A 25,328-nucleotide genomic window follows, 5' to 3' on the forward strand; every position below is an offset into this window, starting at 1 on the left:
AGTAAAATTGCGTGTGAAATCAGATGCCATTATGATTCTTTTATATTTATATTAATTTGATTTCAAGTCCAATTAAATAAGATTTGAGTAATGGAGCACCAAATCACGCTTGTACTCGTATGGATGTGGATATGGATATAGGAAGGTGGGTACCGACACTGTAATCTTAGAAGTTATAAAATATGGAGATGCAATGAGATGTATATATGTACATGTACATATTATCGTATTTATTCATGAATCACCTAAGAAGAGTGAATACATATTGGCAAACTTCTAAGCAATATGGTTTTTGATAAATTTAATTGAGTGGGACATCTTTAGTTGAAAGGAAATTTTGCAAAAGATACATATAGCTTGTAAAAAGTAGTAAGATTACACTCAAGTTTGAAGATTTTACAAGTAACAAACTGAATTACATACAAAAGCGTCAGTTAAATGAAAGAAATTAAAAGCTAAGCATGTTTTTCTTAAAACTATTAGGACTTCATTCTGTTTTGAAAAGTATTGGCCATCTTAATATTTTATAACATCTCACAGGACGTGGCAGCGTTACCAGGTCAGGGCTTGATTTTGAGACTCACTACCTCAACGAGAAGTTACCCATCATGAGTCATGACCTTTACCATAGTTAGGATGAAGCTAGTTATACGTATACCCTTTATGTATAGTATAGGAGTGTGTAATGACTAAAATACCTATCACAAAGTAAAAAAAGACAAAAAAAAAATACACTTTATTATCAAAAAAATCTAAAATACTCTAACCCTTTTTTATTTTTTAGAAGAGTGTATGGTTGTTGCATGTACAGCCCTGTGTACGCAACTCGATGTCTGACCCTTCAAGTGACCGGAATTTGTGAGCTGCCGGTTCAACTTGGCAGGGGCGGCCACTTCTCCGAAGCTCAGGTGAGACAAGGAAGAACAGTGCGATCCAGAAACATGACAATTCCTTGTCACGGACAAACGAAGTCCGATCTGAAAGTCGAGACGAGAGACAGTTTTTGGCACAGACCTGATCTTGGAATTCTAAAAAGGTTGGAAGTTCATAACCTTACAAGAGAAAGAGAGAGAGAGAGAGAGAGAACTTTAATCAATATGTGCCAGGTCTTCATGCTCCTTCTGGTGAAAAGGGTTCGAATTTTTTGCTTTAACAGTGAGACCAGCAAATACATTTGGGTAACAACAACCATGTGCCACAAATTTCTTGAGCAATCAATGATGAAGAAATAATTCATTACCACCTTTTATGGTTCCAACCAAAATTACAGATATGAAATATGGCGTGAAGCATGAGCACTTAGTTGCTCATAAAAGCCATAAATAGGGGAATACACTTTCTATTACTGCTAAACTGAAATCTAAGTGGTAACAGTACTAGTGAAGTTATATCAAGCATGGAATCTGGGGGAGGAGGGAGCAGGGTAGCATTCAAGGGCACTTGGGTCCTCCCCTCTTGGTTTTCCAGTTGTTGTAGCAAGGGCAGACCTGCTTGTTCCCATAGGTACCAGGGGGAACACACAGGCAGGTCGCACAGCACTTCTCACAGAAGAAGAGGCAAGCCTTCTTGTAAGCTGTTGCAGAGCACCTGATGTTGCACCTTGGTGTGCATTCTGCAAAATAATCACAAGAAATATCAGTTTCACGCATGTACACACACATATACAGAGAAAAAGAGACGGAGAAAGAGCCGAACCTTGGGGATGAAGGCTGCCCTGTCTGGCTCCATACTGCAAGGCAAGATCCTCGGTTAGTTCTGGATACAGAGAAACCCTGTGTGGAAAAGGTTGAACTAGAAAAAAGGTTGAGAAGATAATCTCACCATATCAAGAGAGGCTGCTTCTGATTTTAGTGCTGTCCCTGAGTCGGCCTGGAATGAAGAAGATTAGTCAGCAAAGACGAGTAATTTACGCCGACAAAAGCATAAAAATTAGACAGAAAACTTCGCTTTAGGTTCTCTGTCAATTGTGTGAAATGGTACTTTGGAAAGAGTACAGTCTAATATTTCTGTGGACCTGTTTTCAATAGTCAAGAGGGTAGACTAATTTGAACTCAGTTTAGTCATGCTTCTATATGAACTACAGGGAAAGGCCATCTATCAGTGTTCAGAAAGACAGGTGGAAGATCACAATTCCTAGTCATGGAGTAGCCACGTCTACCAAGAAAAGCAGAAGACCATGCCGATCCACTGACTGCCCCTTCCCAGCACTCGGAGAATCGCATGACACCGGCTAAGACTTTTTTATCATGCACAAATGGACACATCTGAACTTAGAAATTCGATGGACAGCCCATATCATTCACATGCTATCAGGCAATCAGAACTGCAGAAACCGATACAGGACTACAAAAAGTAGAAAAACAACTTGAATTCCTTACATTGCTCTCCCACGAAAGCAGCAGCAGCAGCACCAAGCAAAGAAGAGAAACTTGACGCATTGCCATTGCAGATGATATGGAGGAGAAAGGAAGATGTTAAAGAAAGATCTCCTCTTTTCTCTTTATATGAATGTGGTGAAGGGGATGAATTTCTTGATCATGAAGAGGGCTATTTATAGTGATGAGGTGCAGGACATGGCTGACCAAACTACCCCTTATCCAAGTAGGCAATGTGGCTGGTTCGAGCCATTACGTTCAGAGCTACTGTACACAAACAAAGCAGAAAGTGGCATTATTAGTGAATGGTGCATGAAAGCGTTGGGCTTTATCTCAGCTCATGCATGTGACAAGTTGGGAGGTGAGTGTGTGGAGCCCATGCATGTGCACCCACATGGAAGTAGCAAGCCGAATCACTCAATCTTTCTGCTTTTATTGAATCATCACATATACACAGAACCAACATCATATATATACAGTAGCAACACGTGAATGCAGTAACTAGGCTAACCGCAACTGTGCAATGTGGGCACAGGCTCAGCTGCTAGGGACAGTATCATAGGTTAAGGATTTCAAGAAGTTTCGATTTCGGACAACTGAATACGTTGGAGATCGGGCCAAGATCAAATCGAATCTGACTGAAGATGACAAACTCAGCGAATCAGACTAGATCTGTCTGCAAGCTTTATGAATAAGTCCATACATGCTAATGGTGACCATGTAGCAGCAGCAATGGCATCCCACTGGTTTTAACTTTTAAGCAGTCGCAGTTAAAACATGAAACATTATGGTAAATGAGAAAAGGAAGTTTGAAGATTTGGTGGCATTTCCTTTTCGCAGAAAGGAGCGGAAGAAAGCTGAAAGCGAAGTTGTTTCACTGATTATAGTTGTATGACTCGGGAACTAATTGAAATATGCCATCTTCAGTTTCATGTTTCACGAAAATCTAGCGATGTGTTACGTGAAATCATGATTTTAAAGGAGAATTCGACATGGTAGACCTCAAAATCTGTTAGAACTCTGTCCCTAGATTCTGTTTTAGAGTGGAAAAAGGAAATGGTGTTTTTACCACTCATTTGCCTGCAGATGAACCATCTGGCGTCTGCCCCTTCAAATTTTTTACGTTTGGGTTGAAGCAGGGTGAATTGAATAGTTGGTTGTGAGGTAAATGCCGTGCATTTAATTTTTATCTTCAACAGCCCCGTCTGTCCAACTTCAACTACCGGTTGTGTAGGTTAACTCAAGCACGTGAAGCAACAGTAAAAGTATATCTTTAATTAGTTCAAGATTTTGGATTTTGGTCACTCGGATACTCAAATCTGAGTGGTTGAACCGTCTTTCTCCTGAATAATAGGTCTAGACCAATCTTAGCAGTGGTAGATATATAGGAATTTTTCATTTTTGGTCCCACCTTTGGACGAAAATATGTAAACATGGATCACCTTTTTAGAAATATCTTTAAACGTGCCACATTTTATTATGAAAGGTTTAGAATAAGAGTCTAGAGTTAATTTTAGTTAACTTCAAAATGAGAAATATACATGATAATTTAATCTAATGATGGAAGGTAAGTTTGGAGGAAAGTGCAGCTAAAGTTTTTTTATTTATATTTTTTTAAAAAAATCTCATCTAATTCTTTTTTTTGTAGTTTTCATTTAGATGTCGAAGTAACCTTAAACACTGAGGCAGGAAGAAGGGGAGGGGCTTCAGCCTCTTTAAGGTTCCTCGCCCTTCCCCGATTAAGAAGATTATAAAACAATTTCTTTTTTTGAAATTATGAGCAAAAAATAAGCAAAAAAGTGGATTTTTTCCAAAAATTTAAGGCTATGCACTCGATTGTCCACTAAGCACGTGAGCGCCCGTTGTGGCTTGCTTTCCATGGATGTTTTTGGTGATCCCAGACCACAAGCAGTAATGGTAAAAAGTTCTTTTCTATATAGCACCATTATTACTTAAGAGAGAGAAAGAGAGAAACACAAAGTACATAACATAATTGGACGCATTAGACCAAGGAGAGCTTTTATAAATATAAATATAAAGGATTTACAGATTTTTCAATTTGGGTTTGAATGAAAAAATCCTCCAATACATCAACTGATCGTGATTGGACCAACTTCAAGATGGCTATATATATATATATATATATATATATATATGTGTGGGACGAACTAGCTTGAGTTGTTGAGAGACTTACCGCTCACTTACATTGTAAAAGAACCCCAGTGCCATTCCCCTTCGGCCCTAACATTCTAACATGTGTTGGCTTACATCACAGAAGACATATATGATATACCTATGATATTTGAACCAACTATTGGTTGTCTACGGGCAAGAGAGAGAAAGAGAGAGATACAGATAGCTCGCAAACAAAAAGCGCAGGGATCTCTTAATCTCTCTCTCCACCATTAAAAGCGATAGAAATGGAGAGAGGGAAAGAACGTTGGCATGGTCTTGAATGGTGACGACAAGGGAGCCCACGGCATGTGCAGTGTCTTCTAAGGTAGTGCAGAAGTTTTGCAAGTTCCCTTCCTCCGAAGATCGTTGCCGATGGGACAGTTGGACCGGCCTTCCCACCACAAAGGTTAATTTTCACAGGTTGATCAGGAACCAGAGGACGTACGAGTCCCATCAACTAACAGACCTTTAAGTAGGCGGATGGAATCATAAACAATAAATACTGTCATCATTTTTGAAAAATAAGAGTTTTACACGGTACTGCCAGTCATAAATCTATGTAGTTAAAATGTCTTGTACATTTTTATGACAAAATTTTGACATTTCTAAAATAATGGAGTCATAACACTGTTTGCAGTGAGGAATGATCTAAGTGGGAAGGGCAGTCAACATTTCAAATGGCATGGTGGAGTGCCTGAATAAAGTAGTTAACTTTGTTAGATAAATTTCTTATTGTTTCTTTACTTCATATCATGTTCGAGTAAAAGGTCATTGAGACAGAGCATAGGAATGTGAGGCACCTGCAGCATCCTTCCTGTAAATAGAATAAGAACAGTTTCCCGGTTAATTATACTTAATACAAACAAAAGTTATCACATAAGGTAGGTAATGGCCCCAGAGAAAGCACACATGCACCATCATGTCTAATTAACAGACAAACAAGGCTAATAATGTTAAGTGCTCTAACTGGGAGCTGAGATTTCCAGCTGTAATTTGTCCATCACACAACTGGGAAGTCCCTAAATGCAGAAGAAACAGAGAACAGAGCTCTGAAAGAAAAGAACAGCTGTTGAACAAACTGATATGATATGCGGGCCCGAGTTCTAGCATGGATATAGAAGCTCAATGGAGTGTGATACGGCTAACCTTTTGGCTTTTATATAGCAAAAAAGCTGGAGTGTAAATGATAATATATGCGGCACTCGAATTGAAATGTGTAGTATAAGACAGGGAAAGGAGGAAAGGATTCAGCCTTTCACTTGGGCAATATGATTCCCTCCCACTCTCCTGAAACAAGACACTTTGTTATAAGAAAACTCCCAAAGATTAGTACTTACACTGCCAGGAAAGTCATGAGAATCAAGAATTGGATCGTAAGGGCTCACATACATTATATATACATATATATATTCATGAAAATGTCGGAACAATGGAGTATAATTCATAAATTGGATCGAGTTCCCCATCCGGACCGAACGTGACCAACATCCTCATAATGTCATAAATTTTCGCATTAAAATTAGTTATCGGATTCCTGAATATTTTCCTGGGCACTGCCCATGTGGTCGGATTGTCTTGTCAACACCACCAAATCAATGGGATATCAAAAGTTAGCCAATGTTGGTGGTATTCCTTGCTGCCGCACCAACAGCCGTGGAGGAGCTTCAAGGGTTTCATCAGCTGGGGGACAATTACCAATGTGCAGTATCATGAATTTTCTCATGGGCTGTCCAAAGAAACAGATTGTCTGGATCGCAGATATGATTTGACAAAGATTGTGGGCTCCAACGATGGTGCAAAGACAAGCCTTTGAAGCACACGTCTCCATCTGCAAATTGATCGCATTCAAGAAGTAACTTGATAACGATCACTATAAAGGTTCCATGATCACATCACTCTGCGAAAAAAGTTGTCCACAGATCAAAAACTGTAAAGATTTAGCTGTGAGCCGAGGTCAAGTGATGTTAAGATCAGCAGTAGCTCAAATTTACAGTTACTGCTCTTAGTGTTCTGCTCGACAGTACTTTAAATGCTAGAATGGAATTAAGATGGCTCATTTAACACTACCCTTTTCAAATTCGTAACGTCTTTCTCGGTATAGTAACATCCGAGAGCATAGAGTAGACAGAGGCGTAGCAAAATGCTTTTATTGAGCAAACCAACCTACGAACAGCTAGGACAGATAGCAAAAAATGTAATGTGATGAAGGACATACACTATAGGGGGAATCTACCTACTTGTTGACATTCATGAACTCATGGCAAGGTGTCCAAAAATTGGAGGGTCCATGTGAATGGGCTCCAGTGAATTGTTTGGGGTCTTATCAACTCAAGCCACACTTCACGCTTTTGTTTCTCTGCTCACATGGGTAGGTGCCCACAGTTCATTAGAGCTGTTGCACCACATCCACATACTCCCTCTCTTTTTCTCTCTCTATTGGGAGTTTGCGGTGGGAATGAGAGGCGGTGGGACACAGAGACAGAAAGAGTTGATTGTAGACATTTATTGCTTGAGACACAAAGGAGACACAGTACATGAGCATGTGATGTTTGTACAATCCATGCACTGCCAAGATGTTAAAATGTCTCATTGTGCAAGTTTCTTAGTGTCACTCACCTTCGCCTAATGTCTATTTTGTTTCCCCACTGACGCCAACGTATAACCAACAAGGAATTGAACCTCCACTGGTGTGGCTAGGATGTTCATTGAGGCCTTCAGGGCGTTTGATTGGAGTTCTTAGGGCACGAGGAGCTGGGAGTCTGGGACGTTGAGTTCTCTAGACATGTATCACGTCCCAATCGACAAAACGGTGAATCTGTCTACTGTTTTATGAAATTAAGAACGAGCAAAGTGTCCATTACGTGTATTTGCGAATCAAATCATGACTGAAACGTAGGACATGCAAAAGACAAACCCATGCACGTCTCTCAAAACTTTATTCCTGCGTCCTATTCTTACTAAAAAAAAAAAAGTTGATTCGTGGACACTCCGTGTCTAGAGAACATTTGTTGTTATGAATAAAATGCTTCCTCTTCTCGGGGCCACATGTTTTATCGTTATTTTTAGGACTGGAGGAACAAGACGTCCTGTTCTTAGAATCTTTAGAAAACAAGAATCAAACACACTCTCCAGTTAATCAAGATAAAAGGCTCAAGACCTTAAACTTGTAATAGTCTGCCCAATCCCAACTTTGGCTACCAACAGAAGGAAAAATGGTTGCCTATCTAATCTCGGAAAACTGAATTTGGCCTTTTATTTTCCTATTGTCATGTCCATGTCCTTTTTTTCAATGAATTATGGGATTGCATTATTCATGTGGGGCTAGCATTTTTTGGAAAGAAATTTGGAATGTCGATATATAACATTATGTTGTTACCAAGTGGGGTTGTCGATGAGCTCAACGTGAATTACAGATAGGTGGGCCAAGGTCCAGGCCGGCTTGTTAGGTGGGCTTCCTAGGTTCAGGACCAGATAAGAACGTATCGGCTCCATTGGCCCTGTTCAATGCTCAATTGTAAGTGTGTTTGCTATTTGTCCATACATTTGGACCAGACAAGATCGTTCTTATGTACAGCACTGTTCCTGCTGAGGAAGAAATTACGTGCAAACGGATAGTTATGTACTGGAACTTGGATAGGGTGGCAGACGGTTCACATTCGCCAAATACAATGAAAGTCCGATCGACGGTCCAACCAAAGATGGGGAAGGCCCCTTGCCATTTCTGACCTATTTGCAATCCTATTACTCCGTGATTGACCAGAAAATACTGTGCTTGTTACCAATGATCTATTACAGAGCAATGACGTTTTCGCTTACCCTACAAAGTTCACTGTGTTGGATAGTGGCCATGAGCCCTATCCTTTTATTTCGTAACTGCGAGGGGGCCCACTTGCAATGCAATTACAAGATCTACTTGCAAACGACGATTTTCAAATAAAAGTTTAAGATTTATGAACTCCAACACACTTTCAATTAACGTTTAAACCTAGTCGGACTTACTGATCGATAAGTTTAGTAGCAATTAAAGCTACTTCTGGACTTATGTAAACTTAGAGTTATTCCATTCAACTGGATAATAGTGTCTACCACCATGCAGTGCAGTTCAAACGAATAGCGGCTACAAGGATCAAACCATGACCGAATATTGAACCTCAGCTACACATGGCCTCTCATGGCTGGTAAGAACCATATTGGAAAAGGATTGGTGAATAATTTTCTGCAAGATCTAGTGATTTCATTGTGAGTGTTTCAATTTATAGATTAATATTGACAATCCCTGGACGTTGAGAGCATTATCTTAGTTTTAGAACACCAACAACAGCGTTGTGTTGTGTTGAACTCGTAAATCCTAAAATCAGTCCTTGGCTTTCCATAGTCTTTTTGACATGTTTCCAAAAGTTCCTACATATAGGCTTTTAGTTTCAAAATTTTCCTGAAAACAAGTGAAGACTTGGGTGGATCTTTGTGACCCGCAGGTGGGAAAAAAAGAGTCCAGGCCTCTGTGACTTAAATCTACTCTATGTCGGCGACGGCTGGTTCTTTGCAAATCTTTAGACGATATCTGCAGCCGTTTTCTAACCGATGGCAAATTTACTCGACTTGAAAATCTAATTGTATCCGAACAATTGCCATCTCTAGTTCAACCAGCATTTGACATCTCTGGTTCGGTTACAAACTAGAATGCCGATGTATGTCAGTTGACCAGAAGAAGGGCCGTACATAATAAGCGCGTTCCTTTACTCTGGAGTGGAACGGACTGAGCATGGTTTGAAGCTTCTAACTCTGTGGAAGAAGTCCCCAACTCCAAAAAACTGGAAAATCTGATCTCCCACTTGCCCACCCAAGCGCTCCGCCATTGCTGCAAGCGATGACCTTTCTTACAATAGAAGGTGGTGAACAATATGAGGCAGCCTGTAACAACCTTCCGTTACAATGCTATTATCAGAAACCATCTTAGAACCAGTAGAGCTGACCAAGCTCTGCAGCACTATTTTTTTATGAGACAAGATGGCCTCCTTCCAGATAATTTCACCATTTCTTCACTGTTAAAGCTCTGCTCTAGTCTGGATGCCGGTATGTGCAACTGTAAACTGATCCATGCGTTTGCTATCCGTTCTGGCTATCAGCAAGATGTCTTTGTTAGCACTGGCTTGGTGGAGTTGTATCTCAGCTACGGCGACCACGAAGCCGCGCACCAGTTGTTTGCTGAAATTGATAAAAGGGATGTTATCTCATGGACATCAATGATTTCTGGGTTAAATCGTAATTCACTTGGACTTGAGTCTCTTGAGCTATTTAGACGGATGGTGAAAGAAGGAGTGAAGCCAAATCAGGCAACACTAGCTGGTGTCCTTTCTGCATGTAAGCAACTAATGCAGCATAAGCTTGGCAAATCAATTCATGGAATTTTGATTAGGTCCAGGCTTGCGAGGGATGTCGTGATTGAAACTGCTCTAGTGGACGTGTATGCGAAGTGCAGGAACTTGAACTATGCTCAGCGAGTCTTCGACAGGATGAGCGAAAGGAATATGGTGTCATGGACCATTATAGTTTCAGCTTATACCACAGAGGGGCTGCCACAAACTGCAATCCAGATGTTCAGGCAGATGCTTAAGGAGGGAACTGAAGCACTTAACTTGGAAAGGCTTGCACCTGTTCTGCAAGCATGTGCAGAAGCTGCACATCTGCAATATGGTAGGGAAATCCATGGGAGACTGTTCAAAATTCAAGATGGGGAGGTTAAAGTCAAGTTGATAAACGCTCTAATCGACATGTATGTCGAGAGTAGCAAGCTAGACTACGCTTTCTCATTATTTAGAAGAATGGCTGTAAGAAATGTGGTAACGTGGACAACCATGATTAAAGGTTATGGGATGCATGGTCTGAGCGAGAAAGCATTGGAGACGTTTGAATTGATGTTGGAGTCTGGAATAAAGCCAGATGGTGTTACATTCACGGCGGTTCTCTCGTCATGCAGCCATGCAGGGTTGGTTGAAGAAGGACTAAAGCAGTTTCGGTCCATGCAACGAGACTATGATATTACACCAAATATGCGACATTTTGCTTCCATAGTAGACATTTTTGGTCGTGCTGGTCGTCTCAAGGAAGCTTATGACTTTATAAGATGTATGCCAATAGAACCATCTGAGATGGTCTGGACAGCACTCCTCGCAGCTTGCAGGAGACACAAGAACTTGGAATTAGGTGAATTTTCAGCGGCAGAAGCTCTCCGATTCAACCAACATAATGCAGGCATTTACATACTTCTATCACACATTTATGCAGATTTGGGTCGATGGGAGGATGTTTCTAGAGTAAGGTTACTGATGAAGAAGTTAAGGCTGAAAACAAATACAGCATGCAGCTGGGTGGAAATAAAGGGGAAGGTCTATAAGTTCAGAGTCTCTGACAACTCGCAGCCCTTTTCAGATGAGCTCAAAAAATTTCTGGACAAGTTATTAAAGAAGATGGAGGCAACTGGGTACATGAGGAGTACATCAGGCGTGAGTCATGATACTAATGAGCAGGAAAAGATGCAAACGCTATGTGGACATTGTGAGAAGTTGGCACTTGCTTTTGCATTGAACTTTCGCGTACATGAGGTGCCCTTGCGAATCAGCAAGAATCTCCGTGTCTGTGAAGACTGTCATGAGTTTTTCAAGTTTGTGTCACAAACTTTTAATCAGGAAATCTTTCTCAAAGATCCAAATCGCTGTCATCATTTCACACAAGGATCATGTTCATGTGGTGATTACTGGTGAAGCATTGAATACTTTCTTGTAATTATATTCTTCTTTCTCATGCTTGCCCCTCTCAAAAGACTTTGAAACGGTTGGATATAGAGAATTTGAAATGGTTGGACATAGATATTGATAGTGGTTGCATATAGGAAACAGGCTACCTACATTTAGTTTGGAAAGTTGCACTTGGAGCTAGAGAGGACATCGGTGGTGGGCCTGGTGGCATAATGTCTGCAGGACAGTGGAAGCAAGATGTACATTTCATGATGTTGATACAGTGATCTGAAAATTGAGAAATTCTCTCTCTCTATCTCTCTCTCGTTCGCCTTGTTCATAATTAAAAATGCTCTTTAGTGAATAGATCAAGACACCAGAAAGATGAAGATACAAGAAACTGACACACTTTTCGTCTCTTTCAGTTGCTTATTATGTCAGTGAAAGGCCAGAAAGATGAAGACACATCATATATGAAATTATCGCACTTTTTATTTTTTTCTTTTTCTTTTGATATTGTTCAACCTAATATAATGCATAAGAATTTGAATATATGATCAATCCCAAATACTGCAGTAACATTTCCAAAGGTGCAAACAATTTTAAATATACATGATAACACTGTGGTTGACAATTGTCAGATAAAGCTATAAGCCATTGGATTATGAAGTCTGAGCAGCTCTAAAAAGCTCCTTCCACTTCTCAGTATCACTACCTGGTCCTTCTCCCTATTGAACAAATACACACAAGCATGCACCAAAAATCATCTGTTAGATATGTTAGAAACCATACGAACCATTTGCCGAAAGATGGAATTGCTGAAGCATTTGCTGAGCATATGGGCGTCACATCAATAAAACTGATGTTTGTCAGCCTCACCTTGACAGAGTTGATCTCATAAATTTCACCCTGAGTGAACTCTATATCCAATGCCTGTAAGCATGCTTCTGCCACAACAAGTCTGCTTACCTCCCCTACAAGTTTATCTCCTAAAAACACAAAAAAACAAATGTCCAGAATTAGCATACAAGAGTAAAGCATTATATGAGAAAATGAAAAGCACATGTCCATCACATAAGAAGTGATTTTTTTGCACCCACATAAATTAAACTATGAAATCGAATAACTGGCATTCATGGGATGGCTACTTGCCTTGACCTATAAGAACTGCACGACGCTGTCCTGCCGTGGCTTTTAACAGGGTATTTAGATCATATGAGGTATATGGACCATCAGTCAATCTTCCTGGCCTGGAAAGGTTTTTGCCACATGTTCAACTATTAACAAGAAAAATTGTTCTAATGGCATGAGCACGTGACTTATGAGACAATAACTCATGATTGCAGAATAAGAAACAGGAAACCTGATAATAGTGTAGGGAACACCAGAATTGCGAACAAAATCTTCTGCCATCTTCTTGAACTTAAGAACGCCGAACAGATTCATGATGCTGCGACAAAGTTAAATAAAGCAAATTGGTTAGGCGACTTAACCTTAATTCTCAAAAGAAAAGTTGAAGGAATTGCACGACTTTGCTTAACAAAACTGAAGGGATGAATAAACTAAAACTACAGATTTTCTATTTGCAAATGAGCATCCTTCAGTTGTAGGCAAGTATATCATATAAAAAAAAGGGATGGTAGGGTTTACAATTTTAATCCAAATAAATGGCGCACGAACCAGTATCCAGTTTGTATCCCTTCCCCTCCGCAACATATTCACATGAAAAACTAATTTCAGGTAACGTGGGTAGAGCTTTCTTTCATTCTTTACCTATATTTTCTTATACTACAAGCAAATGTTCACTTATCGGTTCTGACTAGTATCTGAATGGCAAGTAAAGGATGAATCGGGCCAGGTCGGAAATAAATGTATTTCAGGCGCATTATAAAACACTAACAATCAAGTGCAACGACAATCTTGAAGCTCCATTTGTAGTAGTCCTATCTATTATTCTGTACCATTGATTATGAAGCAATCCTTTAGAAGTATTAACTCCCATGAAACATCCCACCGCCTTATACTCCCAACAAGGGCCTCAAATGGTTGCATACCTCCATGGTAGTTCATTGGATTTTGTGACACCAACAGATGATACAAGCACGAATCTTGTAATTGTTGGAGGCAATGCAGCTACAAGATTGCGAATCCCCTCCCAATCTTCAAAACAAGAACATAACTAATTAATGATCAATATTGGCCATAAATAACCATTTCAGGCTTTCCAATTATCTTCTCAGAAGTTCAAAGGGTATAAAAAAACACATTAAGAAGTGAATGTAAAATCGGCATTGGTAACAATAATGGCGATGTCCACTTCGTGAAACTAAGTTCGCTTGATTCGTGAAGAATTCAAGGCAAGAATTATATCACCAGAAGAATCGTGCTTACCCACTCTTTCTGGTGTGTTATCTCCATCCCAGCGTCTAGAAGGAAAAGCAGTTGTCCCAGTGCAGCAAATTACATGCGTGACGCCCTAGGAAACAAGACTCCTATATTTTGAATTTCCATGGGCACAAATAATTCAATAAATAGACCACTACGTTAAGAAAGAAATGCATAAGGACACAGAGACGGATCGGAACTGTACCTCAAAGATGTCCGGACACAGGTCAGATGGATTCCTTGTATCGCCTTTCCAAATCTGTCAACAAGTTGTACTCAACATTTATGCAATTTTACATGCAACACATCTCTGCTCATTTTACATTGTCTAGTTGTACAGGATAAAGTAAAACGGACAGAAAAGGAATGCACGAGAATTTCAAAACTGAGTAATCGGAAAGCTTGGTGATCGTGGCACCTTTAGCATGCTTTGATCTTGTTTACCAAACAAAGGCTCTGCTTTTGAGGGATCACGTAACAGTAGGTGTGTCTTGATCCCTCGATCTATCAAGGATGCAACAACAAGCTGCCCTGAAATCAAAGTCGGCTTCATTAGTTCAAGTTGCAAAAGCGTCTGCACGTAGATCTTTTGTTTTGTTAATTCATTCGCAAATAATTCATAGTTTTAGAAACTCCAGATGAAGACAAATCCCTATCACGCGTTCTGATCAATTTCAAAAGTAAACAAACAATCATACCGTAAGGAGTAAGAACCACAACTTGTAGGGATAAATAGAGACCAGAAGGACCAAGGATTGAACCATATTCCATCATGTACGAACCCTCATTCTCTGCTGCTACTTATTGATAGCAGAGAATTAAACAATCAATCCAGTGAATGCACAATAGGACCCATGGACTAACTCATGGCACTGAAACCCGAAAACTGTGGTACACATCCAACACCATCATCAACCATGCATCTTCAAATAACCTTACCCCAACCGTCGAAAAAGAAAATCTTTCAACATAGGAATATTACACGACAACATAAGCTCCTCCGTGGACCAGACATGAGAAAAATATGGCAAAGCGGATCCTTACCAACGCCACCAGAACCACCAACAACAAGAACTAGCTTGGAAGATGGAAGCTTCGTTTCAGGATCTCGGGTGAGCGTCCTGGAATCTTCTTGTTTCTCTGAACGGCATCGAACGCCTACTGTTGTCGCGCTTCTGGTCATGACCCTTCTCTTTGTGAGCGTAGAGCTGTGGAAACTGGGATGGTTGCATAGTGGGAAGTTTCTCCTGAGAATGGTGCTTCCATTCTTAATCCCTGTAGATGTGTCCAAGAACTGAAGAAGAAATGAGTTGCACGAGAATCTTGAAGCCATTGGGATCGAGAAGTTCAGAAAGAGGAAGGGGGAGGAGACTGCAGCCTGCGCAGTTTCTCCACCACCGCTCCGAAACGTCGCGAGGGGAATGCACAGCTGGACCAATTAGCTTCTCTGCTTGTAAGATAAGTCAGCCGCGTGGGCCAGAATCCGGTTTCGGATAAGCCATAGAAATAGATATCGATTGCGAATAGATTTGGATTCGATGCCTAATCTCTCAATATTACCAAAGAGTGGTAATGTGGAATGTGAATGATACACGCGTCCCCACTGGACACCAGCCATAAGATTTCTGGCAGTGTTTGGTGCCAGATGGTGCCCAACGGCAGGACAATTGTCAGTGAATCCTGAATCACCAAAATAATTTATCGATTAGATCCAAGACAATAAATAGCCGTAGCACTTATCATATGAAAAAAAAGCAACTAATTACATCTTAATAAGACTGTTCACATTCAAAATTTTGTTTTGATCTCAAGGGTTTGATGTTCAAATCTCATAACCGTTACTACATTTTGGTGCATTATTCCTTTAAGCGGCACACGGTGATAAGTGTCACACTCGAGTTAAACTATATATCATAGGTTTACCGGAGCCCGAAACAAACGTAAAGACATAAAAATATGGTCTGTAACATGGTTTTCTTATGTAAATATTAAAAAAAAAGTTAGATACGATCAAGACAATGACATGCATGCGTATGAATATAGTACTAAAGCATATTTAGCTCGAATCCTACTGCGCGCACGCTGAATAGTTGAATCCCTTGACGTCTGAGCGGGGAAATTGACTATTTGATCTGTTAATTCAATACATTTTGAAAGATTCTGCTAGGATAAGGAGCTTTTTAAATTGAAAAGGAGAACGTTTTTTGATTTTTTGACATTTACATCGCTTTTTTCATAAAGATCAAATATTATTCAATAAGTTTACAAAACACAGTCAACTTGAGTTTAATCTGCTGAATCATCCGGAAGACGTTTCAAAAAAGAACTCAATCTTTGACTGCTGATACTGCGATATTTAGACGTATGTTCACTAAGAACACACCTTAAAATGGGGTGAAGAAAGTTAAAACCTCTCTTTTTCAGACTTTCTTCGTTTTAAGGCTTCATCATATACCATGGAGAAGAAGTCCTGGAGTTCCTTGATATAATTTGCTCGTGAAAGTGTCGGCCTGTTGGGATCCAACGTGAACTTCGCGTTTGACGGGCTTCAATCTAATATCCGAGGTGTTCTGAGATTCCCACGGATTTGAAAACCACTGTACACAGATCAGACCCTTCCAAGTGGCTTTCAGATTCACGGTTTCTCAATGTAAAAGGAATTTAAAAACCATGCATCTGAAATCCACCGTTTGTTGAAAGAGATCAGCATCCGATCTTAAATCTGAGGCCATCGAAACAACCCCACTTTTGGAAATCTGATCTTTCCTTCATAAATAAATGGAGGACATATGTTACCTAAAACACAAATGCCATCATGTATAGAAATACAGATGAAACATGGACGACGCCTATCTAGGGAGGCTTAACTTTACTTCATTCACACACACGTGCGCGCGCGCACACACACACACAAACACATTTCTATGTATTTATGTACAAGAAATTCTGGTTCTATTATTTTTCTTTTTGCAGATCGATGTAAGTTACACCAAAATCTTTTTGCAGGAATCCAGTTGCCTTTTAATTCTTTATTAACTTGAAGCTGTCCCTCACGATCCTTGTACTCGAGTTCACAAACTGCGACAAGAAAAATTAAATAAATGAGATGAAATATATATATATATATATATATATATATATATATATAGAACTGAATCTGATCTTTTGTCGGTGCAATACTATGAAAAAGTGATAATCAATGTCCAAAAGTAAAATATCAGTAAAAAAACAGATACTAACCTCTGCTTTAAGCTGCTTCCTTGTGGCATTGAACCTCACGTATCCAAATTCGGAAATCCTCACCAAACTCCAGATTGGAGGCTATGTCAAGGAACACGTATAATATAATTAGAGCTCCAACTTTTATGGTTTTAGGTTAGTGAGAAACATTGATGATTTGCAATAACATTTACGTGATAAATAAACAGCAGGAACTTACATCGTCTGAGAAGTTACTGAGGGTGAACCCTGCCATTCCTATTATAGCATGAACAGGAGCAGTATAATTGGACTGATCATAGGTGTCAACTCCGTTGCTATCTTTGCTTGGCATGGCCACACAGACATCTTCATATAATGCACATGTTCTTTCATAGCTGTGGACATGGCCAAAGAGCACTAGATCAACCTGTCGCAAAGGGAGGGAGAGAGAGAGATGTCAGGAAGAAACAAATATAAATCTAGAGCTAGCAAGCAAAAACAATAAAATGGGAGTACAAAAATAAATAATTACATGGTTCATGTCCAAGGCTGCATTAAATTTTCCTTCTTTATTTATTTTTGAAAATATTACAAAAAAGTGAGTGGTTTTTCTTTTTTTATTGCAATAATCCTAATACGACAATTAGGCTTGAATCGAGAGAAAAAAAACATGCGCTTGGTTCATATCACATGCATAATGCACTGTAAATACCAGTAGCAGGCTTTTCAGAAATAAGGCTGTCAAGAAAAGCATTGTTAAAGCACTCTTTCACATTGACAAACTACAACACCGCGTGATCTGACCTGCACTTGTTTGGCTTGCTGATTAACTCTGGTTTCATCACATAAAGGGCCAACAACTCCCCACCATGATAGTGGATTTGCAAAATAATTCCTCAATTTCCAGTTTGTAAATCAGTGGTGCTTTTGCTTGAAAATCATCTTGATGGGTAAAAAGCCTTCTTTTTTAGCTGTTAAATACTCATAAAGGGACCATTGTCATTCAAGGGCATTTTTTGATAACTAAAGTGCACACTTTCAGCTTTCACTGCCACAATTATTTGAAAAAATGATAATTTAGAACCCAGCCTTCGATGGGAATCTTAACACAAGTTTTCACATTTTTCATATATATCCGGCTCCACTTCCAGCCTCACTCTTTTGTTAACAGCTACGCGCTGAAGACCTAGTACGATCACTGAGGCTAAAAGTTCAGGGAAGTTCAATTAAATGGGACCAATCTTTCTTTTTTATTTTATAAAGGTCATAAATTTTCAATTTAAAACGAACCTGTGAACATTATAAAGTTTCACATGGAACAGAGTTAATAACTTACGAATTCAGGCCCTTTCTTTGTCATCGCAACGTAAGGCATATATGCGGATTTTGTTTGAGATTGTGGCTAAAATGTGAGCTCTCCAAAATGATAATTTCCTTTCCCTTTTCTTCTCTCATTTTCTTCCGGTTTTTCATTGGAACTGAAAAGCTAATTTGTTTTTGATAGTCAATGCGCTGCGGTGATCAACGTGGAGTAACTCTTACCTGGTACTGCATGAGAAGTGTCTCCACAGCTGCAGTAAACAGATAATCAACACTAGGAATGACCGCAGGTGCAGCAGAAGAGTACATTGGCCTATGTCTGCACAATCAGTCTTCCAGTAAGGTCAGTGTGCTGTAATAATGGCCTCAGATACATACTAAGGTTACTATATATATATATATATATATATATATATATATGGACCAGTAACTCAGCTTCTTCCGTCCATGGCCAGTGGATGCAGCCCTTATACACGGGTCCCACCATTTCTGGTCGGGTTGACCATGCCGTGAACACGGTATATTAATGATATGAACAATGGGGAAGATGGCCCTGTGAGGCTCGAGGACCTCACAACTGGTAACCAGATCCCAGGCCCTATGACCGCATCATGGAATTATTAGTGTTACAGGGAGCTGATGCTGAAACGGGATTGCCTAACAAATGGTCTGCTCATATCCCGCTATGCCGGCCCCTTGGGTCGAGTGGTATCAACAAGAAATGACAGTTCTTGTGATTCCTCGATGCAGGTCAGTCTTTGATGCATCTAGTGATCAGGAATCCAAGAGTCTCATGCCTTTGCCATAGCAGAATAAGTGCAATCACCATATTGACCATACTATTTTAAAAGGTTACCAACCCTGTAAGTATTAGCCATGGTGTCCTTGTCCGATTCACGGAAGCCAAGTCTTTTTTGATCCATTTATACTGCAAATATAAGTTCAGAATTAGCAACAGAGAGCACGGGATCACTCAAAATACTAAGGAACCTTATATATTGAGTCGCTGGCTAAATGTATCTTCAGATCAGTTTGTCAAAGAAATAACCCAAGCATGAGCTTGGTGAGTTCATCAACAAGCTAACTATGAACACAGGTTGCTTGTCTATGTTTGTATGGTAAGTTGAAACAGCCCAACGTATCTCAAATCTGTCCTCCTTATATTGAAACTTACAGAGGTTTTCTTCTTGATTACCTGATCACTGCCTTGAATCCAGCTATGCTCTGTGGAAATGACAGTGAAATGAACCCCTGCTTGCTCAATTGAGTACCATGGTTCATCCTTTTTAGTCATTGGCATCTGGAAGTAAGTTTCATATGCAACTCCACACTCTCCCCCCGAGTCAGGAGTTATGTACACGGAGTTAGAGTTCACGTAGTCCCTACAGAACATGCCAAGCCAGAGTAGTGTATACATACATGGAAGCAGCCAAACTCAAATAAACCTAATCGGAGCTAATTTAATGCAATGTTGTTATACTTCAAAATCATGCAAATCATGGACCTTGCAAATTGATATTGATCAATTAGCATTCCAGGTGTGAATCTTCTTACTTTTCATGGTTTCCAATTGCTGTCATGTATGGGACATGAGAGGCTATTGGCGTGATCAACTGCAGGAAGTAGTCCCATACTACTAGGAAACCAGTAGCATAGCTGATATCTCCAATGTGAAATACTGAGTCTACCCTTCCTGACGCAATTTCATCTGCTATGGTTGCCACTACTGAGAGAGACCCTGCCTGCCATTATTGCAAATTTTGCCAATATTCAATCTAATCATAAAAAGGTTCAGAACTCTTTCTGTTTCTAAATAACAAATTGATTAGTTTTCAGTTAAGGGATAACGCCATGAACCCTGGTCATCATGAGTGTTAACTGTTACACATGTGGTAAGTTTTGATAGGAAAGAATGGGAAAGCACGCAGGCGATTGGATGGAGATGAAAAGACAACATATTGAAAACATGAAATTTCATTACCATCATCATCATTACTACAAATTAAAATTGAGAAGATGCACCTGCATATAGTGCTCAACAGAGAGATCCAGTGGAGCTCTTCCCATATCACCAAATGCAATGAATACAAGATCATGATTAGAACCTCCAGCAGGTGGAGTGTGGAATTCTGTCTCTGTGCTCCACCCAGCAGAGTTGCTAACAGGTTCATTTTAAGAGATAAAAAGCATTGTCAGTAGAAGAGCTTGTGGAAGCACCAAACGTTCTCAAAATTAAGACAACATCATAATCATGGCACTGTTACAGACAGTAGTAGTAGCAATGTCAAATGGTAGCAGCAGCAAATAAAAATAACCCATGCGTTTGGAAGTTTGGTTATTATGATATCAGCACTCGAGTATTTGGGGGTTTAGTAGTTCATTTTACCTTCCATATCTATACGAGTAGCTGTGGAGCGGCTCCAGTCCTGTCATCACTGCTGAGTGAATATAACCGGGATCGTGCCACCCAAAGCCCTTGGCTGGGCTCTGAAGATTACCACCTTGCAGTCACAACAAGCAGACAAGAATTAAGACACGTGCTCATATAGGCAAGTTTTCTTTCTCTCTCTCTCTCTCTCTCTCCACACACACACACACACCAGGCAATTATGTATATATAGCGGTATTGGCTCCTTCCACCTCCGAATGTCAACAGATTAGGATCAGACATAACTATTACCCTATCTTACTATTAGAGATGTTGCTTAATTTGACGGGAAATTCAACCATGAACTGAAAATAAAAACATCTGAATTTTACATGCAATTGAGGATACCCATAAAAATTGGACATCTCCTAGAGTCGGCAAAAGGGAATCTATAACATATCTACACTTGATTACCATTTTCCTTTTTTTGCTGAATCCAACTTCTTGAATTTAATCTCCGCTTAAATTACAAATTATATCTGTAACCATTGACATCCTTACTTGTGCCAGCCTATTATAGTAGCAGATTTTGATTTTCAAACTTCCAAGGCATGTTTTCCATAAGTTAGATCTTAGAGATGTTGTTAACAAGTTCACATGGTTTCTTTCCCCAAGAATCCACTATCTCATCATGTTTTTTCTCTCAAAAATAGGCCCGCTTAATGATTGAAAGAAATTCAATTGGTTTCTTTCGCTAAGAATCAACTCTCTTTCGTGCTCCTTTATAAAAAAACAGACCCTTTTTTTAACCCTTCAAGCATAAAAATGTCTTTAGTACACCACCAAAAGTTGCGGTTTGCTTTTGTGAAATTTTCATAACACAATGCCTATGGGCAGTGATCTCTAAAGTTCTTTGACTGCCTACCTATGTATATAAGATGATCCAAAAGTGGGTTCCTGCCAAACATATGGTGTGGTCAAATTCTTAAAAAAGAAGTGAAGATGTAAAACGGAATCATTAAATCAAAATCATCCACACCTTATCACTATAGGCATGAGAGAGAGAGAGAGAGAGAGAGAGAGAGAGAGAGAGAGAGAGAGAGAGAGAGAGAGAGAGACGTACTGCATAGGTCGTCTTTGGTGAATGTGGTAACCGTTGATGTTGCAGACATTCCATTCCCGTACTTCACCTGTTGGGGCGTGTCATCACCGCTAACCCAAGTCACCCTCATCTGACAAATCATTGGATGAAACAGCCATGAATCAGGCTATAGATTACGGATCATATCACATCACCAAATGATACAGATCACTAACTGGTCGTTACATTCACGAATCGTGAGAACGAAGGAAAAATTTAACAGGCATATACACTGTGGGAGGGGAAGAAAGGTGCTTTACCGAGGTGGATGTGGAATCGAGGGAGGAGAGATGGGGGTAGAGAGGCATGAGTGGGTTGTCGAAGCGCAGGGTGTTGGACCTCTTGAGGACGCAGGGGGCGTCGAAACCACCATGGAAGAGCACGAAGCCGATGTCCGTCCTTATGTTCACCACATGAAACGTTATCGAAGCATTGCATGTCTTCAACGCGCAGGCCTCCCCTAGACTCCTTTGACATACTTCCTTCTCGCAGTTTAAAAACGAAGGGTCTTTGCTTAGATACTGTGCCTGTTGAACAGAGAGAGGGAGAGGGAGAGGGAGAGTCGAAAATGTTACAGATCACAAAGGGAATGAGCACGGGCTGTGCTGTAGACAGACTCAGACACAGAATATAATGTTTTTGACTAAAAAAGAATAGTTAGAGATTAACTTAATTTTGTACAGAAGATGTATGATTTTGACTAAAAAAGAATCGGAGAGATAATTTTCTTTTTTCTTGCTTGTCCGCATGGATAATAAAATTTATCCACCAAATTAAAATGATCAAGTGCATTATTAATTAAAATGCTTCACATTATATTTTAAATTCAAAAATAAGGGAAATAAGGTGTCATATGGCTATAACATGTCTTGGTTGACACAGCGTACTGTTGACCAACTGACACATACTGTCATTTATAAGACTAAGCTTCATATATGATACTCAATCAAGCTCATTACGAGTTGCTTTTTCTGTTATTAATAGGCCGAGTATACTCAGTTTGATTAGTATAACATGTCTGTTTTGGTCCCACCCACCAAATTAATTAAAGGAAATTTTCTTGGTTACTCTTCGATCACCTTTCAAAGCTGCAATAAGTACATAATAATAATAATAATAACAATAATAATAGCAATAATAATACTAATTTATTGACTGGCAATATATATAAGCTCAATCTAGTATTAGCTCTACTCTTTCATGCAACATATGAGTGAATTTCTCTTTGGATGTCAACAGTATTTCAAATTGAATATGTTATAGCTAGATTTGTAGCATATTGCTTGAAGATAGAATCCTCCCCACGAAAGAACAAGTTCGATCATGGAAAAAAAAAAAAAAATCTACGGATAAGCACGTATTCTACTTAACCAGCTCGAGTAACCATTAATCAACCATTTAATATTAAATCAACAAGTTCTAAACAAAAGAACGTCATATATATGACTTTTAGATGAAAACTTCAAAACTTTTGTACTTCGAACCTACCATCAAATGCGTGATAATTCTAATGTATTCCTAATCACATGCACACGCGATGTGTTCAACCAATTAAGATCGAACACATGCACACGCGACGTGTTCATCCAATTAAGATCGAATGCGTACCTTGACGGGATAATGACAGAGAAGTGGGAGGCTGCTAAGGTCTCCTGTTTGCTCATACATGAAAGCATTGAGAGGACAAGGAGAAACGCTATTGCCATCAACAAAGATAATCAACCAAGAAAGAGGAAAAGGTCATAACAGAAGAACACAGTAGAAGAAACATAAAGGAACAAAGAATCATGAGAACGTACGTAAAAATCTCATTGTGGTTCACTTACTCTACGTCGGGAGGAGAAACGAGGCCAACCCACATCAGATCGGAGGGAACCAAAACGCCACTGACGGTGACTGTGATGTTCTCTTCGTCTCTGAGAGGCCCCTCGATGCTGACATCTATTCTGAGGTAAGGATCAATAATAGAGCATGCGAGGAGGGAACTCCCGAAGTTTTTCAGCTGGAACTTGGCAGCAGGTATGGAGGAATACGCCTCCAGGCTTCTTTCTGTCAAACAGAAAGTTGGTTTCGTGAAGAAGAAGAAGATCAAGAAGGCGAGTGTGACGATGGTAAATGAGAAATGGAGTAATGGATTCTTCTGGTTTGCTGCAGAAGAACGAGGACAGAGAAACATGGCGATCGTTCGCTTTCTTTTGTTGCATGCCCTTTTGGTTTTCAAGAATGGAGAGATTTGTTGTGGCTGGGAAGATTTATAGGGGAAGGAATTAAGGAGTTTTGATCATGATGCGATACCGAGTGAGATCGGCGGCCATTAATAGATCGAGCAAGGTTGGGTTGGTTATTGTCGTCGATCCACAGCTCAGATGCCAAGCCAGAAAGGCTGTGTTTGAAATTGCTACTTTGGGGCAATCCTGCTGACCATTTTCGATCTGCCAATTGCCATTTTCTTGCTCACATTAAGGAATGTGGTGCTGATCAAATTCCTTTGCTGCATGATGTTTCTTTCTTTCTTTTGGAAAAAAGAAGAGTTCTAAGTTATGTTTAACGCTCCCCACCCTCTCTAGATCTCTCACGTAAACTCGGTGACAACTTGCCACCATTTTTTTTATTTTTAACACTCTGATTTAATAAATAATGTTATATATATATATATATATATATATATATCACTGTCTAGGTTTGGACAGATATACATTAGGAGGGTCCCAGTCATGAGCCAAGTTTCCATCTTCGTAATTTTGAATTTAATTACTTACCAGGCATGAGGCATCTCCACAAGCAACGTGCTTGATGCCATTGCATACGCATGCACAACGCTCTTTTCTGATCTTAGAATCCACTTAATGAATGAGGGCATTTCGACATTTCCACTTAACGTAATTGGAAAAGCCATTCTCCAATTTCTTATCCATTTCGGAAGAAAGTTAAATCTCCAAGTCCTCCAATCTAAGAAGCACGAATGGATCCTCTGAGAGAGATTATAATGTCAGACTTCTTCTTCCCTTAATGACAGTCCACCGTTAGATGGGTCACAGACTCAGGAGATTTCTCACATAATCAGCACGTGTTAGCCAAAGAAATGCCAATGTGAATGAGCCTGTCCGTCTTCCTTATAGGCCAGCATGAGCGTTCATTTGGCTCTAGGAATAGCATCGCTGTGCTCTATGCATCTTCTTAGAGTCTCTGCTCTCCTTGTTATCTCTCTCATTTTTTTGTGGATGCCGTGGTTGTGTTTTTTTTTCAGTTCTAATTCACTTTTTCGAGAGCTTTTAGGCAATAGTGCATAAGTTGTGGTCATGGGTTTTCTTTAATCATGAGATTCGATTCGTGCCATATTTGCTTAATTTTGGTTGTTTTCTTTTGTTTAGTCACTGTGGATTGCTGTTTTAATTAGATTTTTTGGAGTGCTTGTCATTGTTCGTAATTTGGTTATAAGGATATGACGTATAGAGTATGTTTGAAGCATACATTAGTATTTGGTTTTGAATTGGATGCAGGTATGTCTTTATATACTCAAGTAGAATGTAACTCCTTTTGCTGTTTATTTTCCAGTTTGTAATGGTAATATCTTTCATTTTTGATGCAAGAAATCTTTTCTTTCTCATCAAACGGTGCTGTGGTTTTTC

The 25,328-nt window shown here is 39.6% G+C and overlaps 4 protein-coding genes across 4 annotated transcripts; 1 reads left to right on the forward strand and 3 right to left on the reverse strand.

The window, feature by feature from the left end:
* Positions 1 to 1,218: 1,218 nt before the first annotated feature.
* Positions 1,219 to 2,539, reverse strand: LOC116264763 (protein GAST1-like). Its single transcript, XM_031645143.2, has 4 exons — positions 2,379 to 2,539; positions 1,822 to 1,869; positions 1,696 to 1,729; positions 1,219 to 1,612 (listed from the first exon to the last, which is right to left on the reverse strand). Exons 1-4 carry the CDS (start codon positions 2,442 to 2,444, stop codon positions 1,431 to 1,433), a joined length of 330 nt encoding a protein of 109 aa, XP_031501003.1. The 5' UTR covers positions 2,445 to 2,539; the 3' UTR covers positions 1,219 to 1,430.
* Positions 2,540 to 9,005: 6,466 nt separating this feature from the next.
* Positions 9,006 to 11,706, forward strand: LOC116264718 (pentatricopeptide repeat-containing protein At3g26782, mitochondrial-like). The gene has a single exon (XM_031645078.2). The coding sequence runs from the start codon at positions 9,452 to 9,454 to the stop codon at positions 11,309 to 11,311; it is 1,860 nt and encodes a 619-aa protein (XP_031500938.1). The 5' UTR covers positions 9,006 to 9,451; the 3' UTR covers positions 11,312 to 11,706.
* A 48-nt stretch (positions 11,707 to 11,754) lies between these two features.
* On the reverse strand, positions 11,755 to 15,108 carry LOC116264752 (sanguinarine reductase). Its single transcript, XM_031645132.2, has 9 exons — positions 14,714 to 15,108; positions 14,088 to 14,200; positions 13,875 to 13,928; positions 13,676 to 13,760; positions 13,339 to 13,444; positions 12,648 to 12,734; positions 12,437 to 12,534; positions 12,164 to 12,273; positions 11,755 to 12,012 (listed from the first exon to the last, which is right to left on the reverse strand). The coding sequence occupies exons 1-9, from the start codon at positions 15,000 to 15,002 to the stop codon at positions 11,947 to 11,949; spliced, it is 1,008 nt and encodes a 335-aa protein (XP_031500992.1). The 5' UTR covers positions 15,003 to 15,108; the 3' UTR covers positions 11,755 to 11,946.
* A 1,410-nt stretch (positions 15,109 to 16,518) lies between these two features.
* On the reverse strand, positions 16,519 to 24,112 carry LOC116264708 (probable inactive purple acid phosphatase 1). Its single transcript, XM_031645068.2, has 13 exons — positions 23,526 to 24,112; positions 23,308 to 23,395; positions 21,960 to 22,226; positions 21,682 to 21,790; positions 20,577 to 20,691; positions 20,213 to 20,348; positions 19,745 to 19,932; positions 19,386 to 19,572; positions 19,051 to 19,118; positions 18,413 to 18,509; positions 17,109 to 17,297; positions 16,910 to 16,990; positions 16,519 to 16,747 (listed from the first exon to the last, which is right to left on the reverse strand). Exons 1-13 carry the CDS (start codon positions 23,873 to 23,875, stop codon positions 16,691 to 16,693), a joined length of 1,932 nt encoding a protein of 643 aa, XP_031500928.1. The 5' UTR covers positions 23,876 to 24,112; the 3' UTR covers positions 16,519 to 16,690.
* Positions 24,113 to 25,328: the final 1,216 nt, after the last annotated feature.

Source organism: Nymphaea colorata, chromosome 1 (genome assembly GCF_008831285.2).
Source record: "Nymphaea colorata isolate Beijing-Zhang1983 chromosome 1, ASM883128v2, whole genome shotgun sequence".
NCBI lineage: Eukaryota > Viridiplantae > Streptophyta > Magnoliopsida > Nymphaeales > Nymphaeaceae > Nymphaea > Nymphaea colorata.

Bases quoted from the DNA above. Each gene is read 5' to 3' on its own strand.
- LOC116264763 (XM_031645143.2), bottom strand. From the start codon at position 2,444: ATGGCAATGCGTCAAGTTTCTCTTCTTTGCTTGGTGCTGCTGCTGCTG. The intron at 1,870-2,378 runs GTAAGGAATTCA...TCTTCATTCCAG, and splicing joins TGCTTTCGTGGGAGAGCAAT to GCCGACTCAGGGACAGCACT. The intron at 1,730-1,821 runs GTGAGATTATCT...CTTGCCTTGCAG, and splicing joins AAGCAGCCTCTCTTGATATG to TATGGAGCCAGACAGGGCAG.
- LOC116264718 (XM_031645078.2), top strand. From the start codon at position 9,452: ATGAGGCAGCCTGTAACAACCTTCCGTTACAATGCTATTATCAGAAAC.
- LOC116264752 (XM_031645132.2), bottom strand. From the start codon at position 15,002: ATGGCTTCAAGATTCTCGTGCAACTCATTTCTTCTTCAGTTCTTGGAC. The intron at 13,761-13,874 runs GTACAGTTCCGA...CTTGTTTCCTAG, and splicing joins TGTGTCCGGACATCTTTGAG to GGCGTCACGCATGTAATTTG. The intron at 12,013-12,163 runs GTGAGGCTGACA...TTTGTTCAATAG, and splicing joins ATGAGATCAACTCTGTCAAG to GGAGAAGGACCAGGTAGTGA.
- LOC116264708 (XM_031645068.2), bottom strand. From the start codon at position 23,875: ATGTTTCTCTGTCCTCGTTCTTCTGCAGCAAACCAGAAGAATCCATTA. The intron at 20,692-21,681 runs GTACGTCTCTCT...TGTGACTGCAAG, and splicing joins CACCAAAGACGACCTATGCA to GTGGTAATCTTCAGAGCCCA. The intron at 19,933-20,212 runs GTGCATCTTCTC...CAATAATGGCAG, and splicing joins CTGTTGAGCACTATATGCAG to GCAGGGTCTCTCTCAGTAGT.